The 9072-nt window shown below is 40.2% G+C and overlaps 1 protein-coding gene across 1 annotated transcript; it reads right to left on the bottom strand.

Moving 5' to 3' along the window:
- Positions 1-7330: 7330 nt before the first annotated feature.
- On the bottom strand, positions 7331-9057 carry LOC106516910 (leucine-rich repeat-containing protein 30). The gene has a single exon (XM_014007502.1). It carries the CDS (start codon positions 8920-8922, stop codon positions 8023-8025), a length of 900 nt encoding a protein of 299 aa, XP_013862956.1. The 5' UTR covers positions 8923-9057; the 3' UTR covers positions 7331-8022.
- Between the last annotated feature and the right edge of the window lie 15 nt (positions 9058-9072).

The following is a 9072-nucleotide window of genomic DNA, read 5'->3' as shown; positions in this document are numbered from 1 at the left end:
AACTTGATTCAAGATGGCCGCCACAGTTTACTGATTTCACAAAACACCAAAATGCCCATAATTTAGTCAATTTTACATAAATTCAGATAAAACTTTTTGTGTTCAAAGCTGAGATTCATTCCCAACATACGAGCATTACTCCATGTGCAAGAATTGTACCTAAAACTTTTATATCATTTTTTGGGGTAAGCCCTCCTTGTCTGTTAGCAAAATATCTCATGAACCACACGACTGATTTTAACAAAACTCTCATAAAGTAATTATTGTATGAACTCCTATAACTGTTTAACTTTTGACTCATTTCTAAATGGCCACTGCAGTCAGTCAGATTTGGTCGATACTGTCTAATCATTGGGAAACGTTTTATGGATAATGTCAAATTTATCAGCTCCCTGAGCTGACGTTTTGCTTATTGTTTTCAAAACAGTGGCAAAACAATGTTTTACTTTTAGCTTTTAGGTAGTGTTTTGCGACTTTTGAGTGTTTCTTTACTTGATATTTGCAAATTATTTCATGTTGTTTCGTAAAGATATTACTGATAAAAATTCAGATAAAAATCTTTGCAGCAGATATTAAACTGCCTCGAACATTTTCGGGGTTTTTTTTTCTTGTGTACAAAATGCTTTCCATACCCTGAAGGGAAAAATTAAATAACAATTCAGAGGTTTTATATTGGATCATAAGGTCGTTTGAAAGCAATCTGAAGTGCATTATTTTAAATAAAATGACTATTCACGTTTGGAAAAGATTCAAGGACGTTGCTGAGAGCTCGGACTGAATGATGTTCAGAGACATGGAAAAACTTGAAACATTAAAGGGTTGGAATAAGTACGACTTGTTTGGAGGAGCTGAAAAAAGAAACAACAAACGGACAGTGGGTTTGTGTCACGTGAACTGAAAACAAGACCTGTTGTCTGAATAGACGAGACCAAAACCCAACACAGCCACAAAACACGAACACGGTGTTGGAAGGCTCATGATTTGGTCAAATTTTCCAGTACTAAGTCAGCTGTAACTCCTAGAGATGAATGTGAGGCCATCTGTCTGTTCGCTGAAACTTCACCCAAACTGGGTAAAAARTAAAAAAAAAACAAGATGGTGCTCCCAAACAAGGTTTTACAACAAACTGAAAAATAAAAGGAAAAAAGTAAAATAAACTAGACATGGGTTTTTACGATGGAAAAACAAGTGTGCATTGCCATGTAGCATGGCTTTGCCTGCAGCAGTGGACTTTAAGAATGAAATGTGACCAAGTTCAAATGTGTTTTCTACCAGTTCATGCTTGTCAAGTCAGCAGGTGTCAGTAATGAGTGTAATTATGTTACAATATGAAGTTTGTAGAGATTTTTTGTTAACATTGCTGTAGCTGGGGTTTGAACCCTGATCTCCCACATGAAAGTCCATAGAGTTAAACATGAGACCATTGGAGCTGAGGCAGAGGGTACTGCCAGGGGTTGTTTTGTATGTGTGCAGAAAGAGGCCACATTGCCAATGCAATTGCTGACATTAAACTGCAATATATTACAGCAATAGAGCAATATTAGGACAATATTATAGTAAAATATCAAAATACAATCATATTAGTATTGTAACTGCTGAACTATTGAGATTAAATATTATTAAACTATGGTTCAGTACTGAGCAGATACAGCAGGAGGCAGTATTGGACCAATACAAGGCTCCATTGACTCCCATTATAAATTATTAAACATTAATATTTCAAAAACTATAAGTTGTACAGGCACCAAAAGGCATAACCATCATTTGGCACAGGAGCTTTACAGATATAAACTAAAAAGGCAGCTCTAGGACAAAGTATGCAGGAGGAGAAGCGTGCCAAGGTGGAGATGACTTGGATGGGAAACGAATCACAATAGTGTGCATTGCATTACCTTTCCTGCAAAAACGCTGTCAGTGCTTAATGCTGAAAGATCTTTGGTGACAGCTAAAGTATCTGCTGAAATCAATCTGAAAAGGTTTAATATCAAAACTGATAAAGTAGGTTAAATATAAACAGCTGACTTTTGCTGAAAGTAGGAAAACATTTTAAATAGGTATAAAAAAGCATGAAAGGGTATAAAACCTGAAAAGAGAAAGAAAATATGGTAGCTAAAATTATATGAAAAACTAAAAGTAAATGAAACAAGTTAAAATTAACAAGTTTCAAATTAGTCAAATTAGCAACAAAAAAAAAACAAGAGAAGTAAAAATAAACTTGCAATTGGATTTGAAATAGCTAAAAAAAAGCTGAAACCAGTCTAAAATAGCTTAAAAAAACAAAGTAGCCAAAATAGCATAAATTTGCACAAAGAAACAGAAAGAGCATGCTTGCTGAAACATTATTATGAAACATTGTTGTATCACAAAATGGTGAATTTAGCTGAAAAAAGCTGGAATTTACTAAAAAGTAGCTATATTACAGAAAACATGAAATTAGCGGAAAGAATCTGAAAGAATCACAAGAAAGTTTTACTTAGCGGAAAAATAAAATGTCAGAAAAACTGTTTAAAAAGCAGAAAAAAAGCTAAAATCATCAAAATAGAATTCCAGGCAATCTGAAATGATCAAAAAAAAAGAACCAAAATCTGAACAAAAAGTTAAAAAGTGCAGTGAAGATTTATGATCATTTGATAGGTTTTGATAATGTTGAAAACAGCTTCATTTATTTTCAAAGATGAAAAAATGGCAGAAAATGCTAAAACATCTCAAAAAGTATAAATTGCTGAAATAAAAAAAGTTATGGCAGGAATGTCGTGAAGGAGCTGAACATTTTGTGAACATGTGAATTATTGAAATAGCACAAAAATGAAGGTGCTGCAAAGTTAACAAAGTTTACTTTATTTTTGCAAAATAGTTAATTTATCTGATTCCTAGTTATTAATTTTATTATCAAACCCAGGCAGTTTCTATCACTTATGACTAGAAAACATTATAAAACAATAAAAGGCTGGAATTGATGTACTCGTTTAGTCATTTTTTTTTATATCTTATTTCACATCAGTCTCTGGCAGATGGGATTTTAATCCCACTTCCCCTTGTGTGTCCTTCTGATCAGATTTATGCATTGATCCAGTTAAAGACAAATTCAGGCTGACATTCAAAAATACTTCATTAACTGACCTGAAAAATAACTGGATCGTCTCCACGCAGCTCCGATTTTTAACATTTAGATGTAGCCTAATAATGTTTTACCTAAATGTGGACACCTTGAAAGCTTGTGTCTGAAACACCAAGTCCAAATAAGATTAGGATGATTTTTTTTTCATGCTGAGGGAGAAGGGGACACAACTAATGACAAAGTCAAACAATGTCGTTCCCCTATTGTTTTTGCATGCATAAACAGACATGGCCGCTTCTCTTCTACAAGCAGCTTTATGGCTAATTAAAATGCAGGAAGATTGACACAGGTCTGCATTTAGCTCCAAAACGACCTCCTGTTGTCAAGGATATATGGCCCTCGTTGTTTTGTATTTTTTTTTTTTCAGCGAGGACACAAACAATGGCCGAGGCTTTTCAAAGAAACGCCTCTTTGTGGCGTGGAGGTATTGTTTTGGCTGCAGCCGTTTTGTTTCCAGGAATGCCTGAAATTCTGTCGGAGCACAGCTGTCACGGGAGTTGATGAGGGCGTTAAAGCTCAGCGACTGGACAGAATCGTTGCCTCGCATCGCTGTCTGGGCTTTCCAAGAGGAAGAGGATTGTGTTGGTGAGACTGAGAGCTGGGCTTCAGTGGTTTACCGTAAATACACACTCCTTAAGTTATGTTGAACAAATATTTCTCGTCCCACTCTGGTGGTTGTCTGATTTATCCCCGCAGCAAAGATAACACAGCAGTCTGGGTTCAAATGTTATCTATTACTTAGAAAAAGTCTTTTTTACAAGGAGTTGGGAATGTTTAGGCCACTTTAGAAGAGCTGTAAAGGCAAAAATAAGACATAATCTGAGATTACACAAGATTTACCGTGAAAGACTACAACTTTATGTTGTCATATGATGGTGTTAATTATTTAGTATCACTTTGTTGTCAATCTGGATTTTTTTTGATGTTCTGTTGTTACCATAAAATAACCTTTTTCAGCTAACTTTAGCTTTCCGTTGGTCCTTTTTGTTTCTTTTTGTAAAGACTTTTAGCACATTAAGTCTCAGCAGCTCCATCATCCATGATGGCAAAATCATTTTTTTGTCATTGCTGGAATTTTCCCAGCCTGCATTAGGCCTACAGCCTGTCCAGAGTGCTTTTATCTGGTGACACCTGCACCGCCACCAAAACCTCGATGGGTAAAAAAGCTGATTCAGATGACGGCTGCAACCCCAAGTTCATCACTGAACATCTTGTTTTTCTTCTTCTTCTCATGTTTTACAAACCAGAATGATGCCCAGGTTGGATGAAAGATCCTCAATGTTTGGTCACCGTTAGCAGTGGAGGAATCTGTTAGCCTTCAGAAAAAAAGAAAAAAGAAATAAAATCTGCTGGATGTTTCTTCCCACAGAGACAGTTTTCATTAGTTTATTAGGAAACTAATGAGCAAAATTACAAGTCATAATTGACAGAAGAGGCAGCCTAAGGCTTTGTCAATAGCAGCACCTCGCCCTGCGTGAGAAGCTTCAGTGGGGCTGAATAAATCACCAAAATTGAACAACCCTCCAAAAAAAACCATATTAAGTCTCTCCTCGTGTGACTGGCCAACAGCAGGAGTTGTGCTGTTTCATTTCATTGTGATTATCCCCCTGCCTCGATTGTCGAAAGCTCAAAACCAGACTGATTAGCTGGCCCTCGTTTTAAGACGTCGATGGCTGCCAGTGAGGCTAAACTGGGTTTCAAGCTTCTTGCTTATGAATGCAGCTTTGAATGAGTTTTTATGGGAGCCAATCTGCGCTCGGCTCATTGTTCGAACTCGCGCCGTGTTTCATTATGAAGAAAATCGTCGGAGCGTACAACTATTAAATAGGATCAGCAAATCCTACAAATCCCAGCGACTGCAGCCGTGGTGGATCCCAGCTGACCACCACGCTGGCTCCACTGACTGCACCGAGGCCGACTGACGAACTGGTGTCGTGGTTTTGGTTAAAGTGGCATCATGAGTGGATTCCAAATGTCATGATTCTTGTTATGGTTTTTCTTAGTAGTTTTCAGACTGTTTTTCATTGTTTGATATTGTCTTATTTTCTCATTTCCTGTTCAGTTTCCTGTGCCATGTTACCCTCAGTCAGCTTCTTAGTGTTTTTCCAGCCTGCCCCACTCACCTGTCCATAGTCAGTAATCACCCAGGTGCTTCCACTCCCCAATCATCCTCAGTAGTATTTAACCGGTGTCTTGTCTTCATTTCCCTGTTGGATCATTGCTTTCCATGCCTCGTCTCTGTCCATGTTTTCATCTGTATTTTTGCTGCCACGTCAGCCTTTCTCTTTTGTACTTAAAAAAACAGGTTTTGTTTTTTTATTTATCGAGTCTGCCTGCACTTTGGGTTCTACCACATCAATCCTGACACCAAATCAAAAATAAGGAACTGGATTAACATATTAAAGGCCCAACTTCAAGGAATGCACATTGACCGCAAGCTGTCATCATGTCACAGTTTTAGACTGAGATTCAGCTTAATGTTGAAATATGATCGTGTTGTCATCAAACCTTGAAATCCACATTTTGTTTAATCTTACATAGTACAAGATCTCACACTCAGAGGATGTTTGAAAGGATTTTCAATTACTACTACATGAAAGTTTGGGTGATTTTCTATAAAACTGACTGAGTTATGTCTTCTTTGTGTTTTCTAAGTGTTGCCATACGGGGGCAATCGGGGCTTTGTCCACCCTTAAAAAGTTCATGCTTTTACTAGCTTGCACATTGTTAATTTCCAATATTTACCTTATTTTCCCATTGGGATCACAGATCTCTTTTTGCAAGGGCAGCCTGGGCCTGAAGGCAACCTATTGTGCATGTTTTTGGGGTGTGGGGGAAACCGGAGTACCTGGAGAAAACCCACACAAACACAAGGAGAACATGCAAACTTCACACAGAAAGGCCTCAGGTCCAAACCGGGGATTGAACCCAGGACCTTCTTGCTGTGAGACGTCAGTGCTAACCACTGAGCCATCATGCTGTGATGCTAGTTATTTGTTTATGACATCTTTGAATTATCTGTACTAATACTGGTGGGTTTATTGTGAAAATACTCACAAATATACTGTTAAAATAATGCACTGGTGAAAATAAAAATGGTACAATGAGGACGGAAAGAAATAGATATAAAGTATTCTTTGCATAAAAAGTACGTTAAATGTGTTTTTGGTAGGTTATTTCTTTGTTATAATAATGCTTCTTGGTAAAAAAATCTTATACCCTAGGAAAGCCTGTTCATTTCCCTTTTAAATGGTGCCACATTTGTAAGGAACATGCAGCTGTGAGATGAACAGTAGAGCTGGGCACATGAAAGATTTGCCAAATCTCTTCCAAACAGCTTATTTTGCTGTTATTGACTCTTGTTTTGAGCTTCTGGTAAGTACTGCCAATCAGGTGCCGCCATATGATTTGTTGCCAAAAAAGCGTTGTTACAAAAAGATGAAGGAATAATCTACCAAACACAACTTTACTTTTTGTGCTAAGTTTAAACATCTAAATAAAAATGGAAGGCACATATCAAAGTAAATAAATATACATTATTACAAACACCATTTGTACATGAACATTTGAAAAATATATATTTTTAAATAATCCATCCATTCCTGTGTATATCTCTGTTTGGTTTTACCAGTTTGAGCCCCCCTCCCCCCACCTCCCCAAACCTACAGCACCTGAAATCAGGTCACCTGGCTCCCACTGATGCAATATTTCTATAGGTGCTTTTATTTGACAGCACATCCCATGATCACTATCTGGGACAAAGACTTATTCAGGAGAGCATCATCTATCATGAATGCATGGGTTATGTTTGTGTGTGTGTGCGCGCATGTGTGTGTGTGTGTGTGTGTGTGTGTGTGTGTGTGTGTGTGTGTGTGTGTGTGTGTGTGTCTCAGACCGAATAACTCTTTGAGTGATGCAGTATTATTTTCACACCAACAGAGGTCCCATTTTTAGTCATTTATGTTTGAGTGAAATGATCAACATTTGCTCCGAGCTGCAGCCATGAACTTAGCCACTCTGACCCAGACTCTGAAAGTAATTAGACGAACATATTTACTTCAAACCTCTGCTTGTGGGACGGAATGTTCCCACCAGGACTAACAGGATCAAGAGGACAAAACTGCAACTGCTACTGTGTTGGAAATTGATAGTAGAAAAGAAGTGTTTGTTCTGTGTCTGTGGTGAGGTAACAAATAGTCAAACTGATCTTGATAGGAAAGTTTTTTTTTTACTCAACCATGAACAAATCAAAGCTTTTTGTTTCCAAATGTCAACCATTACCCGGTTGATCTGATGAGTGGAACAAGATTTATATCGGGACAAAGTCACTGTCACGGTTTCTTTAAAATGATCCAGCAGATCTCAGTACTCCTCCCCCTGCTGTTCTTTCCACTCATGTTCCACACATGATCCCTGTGACCTGAACACAATGAGGAGAGTGGTGACGTGTGGCTGAACCCCCCCCCCCCCCACACACACACACACACACACATACACACACACCCCGCCGTCAACACCGAGCTCAACTGACTGATCAGCACCCAAATGTGGACCTGTGGATTCCTCTGCATCAGCCGGGCCCCTTCTCTTGACCCCGTTTACTGTCGAGTAACAAACCTTTAAATATGATTCAGCTGATGGTTGGGACTCGGCTGCAGCATTTTCTGCGTACGCGGACTGAGCTAAAGTGGCCGAAAGTATACGAAATGTATCAGATTACCAAAAACATTAGGGAAAAAAGATAATGCGGAATCAGTTTTTATCAAATAAATTGAGACATTTAGAAGAAAATCAGCCTGGCTACAGAAGCTTTTCTAGTTTTTACTGAGAAATTATACTTTATCATAAATTTAAGCCCAAACGTAAAACTTGTGATAACACACGCACACATTCTGTCCAGCTTTTCATGTGGGTTTGAGATAGTTATAAAGAGCACTGAGTCCTCCTTGTAGTACCTCCTGGATGGGCTTGAGGAGGGGGTTGTGGATGATATGGAGTCCTTTGTCCAGTGGGTGACAGGCCAGCCGCCCGAGCCGGCTCAGTAAGTACAACTCAACGGGGACGCTTTGCAGCTCGTTAAAGTCCACGTTAAGGAGCTCCAAAGACTCCAGGAAACACAGAGTCTTCGGCAGGCTGTGTATGCTGTTTCCTTCCACAATCAGGATCTTCAGGTTCACCAGGTCCTGGATCTGGTCCGCGATGGTCTCCAGGCGGTTGCAGGCCAGGTGGAGGAACACCAGGCCCTTCATGCTGTAGACGCAGGTCGGGATGTGAGCGATGCGGTTGTGGCTCAGGTTGAGTTTGGTCAGGCTGCGCATGGACGCCAGGCTGCCGGGGAGCCCCGAGATCTGGTTGTTGGCCAGACTCAGGACCTCCAGGTGGGTGCAGGAGCCCAGCTCCTCGGGGACTTTGCTCAGGCAGTTGCAACAAGCGAACAGCACCCGCAGCTTCTTCAGGAGGCCGATCTCGGGGGGCAGGCAGGACAAGTTGTTCCCCCACAAGTTTAGAACCACCAGGTTGTCCAGAGCGCCCAGACTGGGGGGCAGCGAGCACAAACTGTTCATGGACAAGTTGAGCTTCTGGAGCTCGCGCAGCTCCCACAGCTCGCAGGGGGTTTCATCCAGACCCCTCATGGCTAAGCTCAGGGTGCTGTAACCAAAGTGCACCGTTGTGTATTTGCGGATCCGCTCGGCCGCCGAGGAAAAGCCCAGCTGGTCCCCTCTGAAAGTGCTCTTCCTCCTTGGAACCACGCTCACCTCGTTCAGATCTTTTTTGGACGAACTGCGAGACTGCTTCCCACCCATCGTGGTCCCGGCGCTACTGGTTCACAGTCAGCTCAGTCACCAGCTCTGGAGTTCCTGAACATCATCAGCTTCAGTTCTTCTGGTTGAACTCATTGATTCCTGGCTGAGTTTTCCTGACTGAGCGGAGGTGCAGGCAGCTTTAACAGAGCG

The sequence above is a fragment of the Austrofundulus limnaeus genome, unplaced genomic scaffold (assembly GCF_001266775.1).
Source record: "Austrofundulus limnaeus strain Quisiro unplaced genomic scaffold, Austrofundulus_limnaeus-1.0 Scaffold42, whole genome shotgun sequence".
In the NCBI taxonomy this organism is placed as follows: Eukaryota; Metazoa; Chordata; class Actinopteri; order Cyprinodontiformes; family Rivulidae; genus Austrofundulus; species Austrofundulus limnaeus.
Note: the sequence above shows the minus strand (reverse complement) of the source record. Positions and strands in the feature narration are given on the sequence as shown.

What these genes read in the sequence shown, in the direction of transcription:
- LOC106516910 (XM_014007502.1), bottom strand. Translation starts at nt 8,922, where the DNA reads ATGGGTGGGAAGCAGTCTCGCAGTTCGTCCAAAAAAGATCTGAACGAG.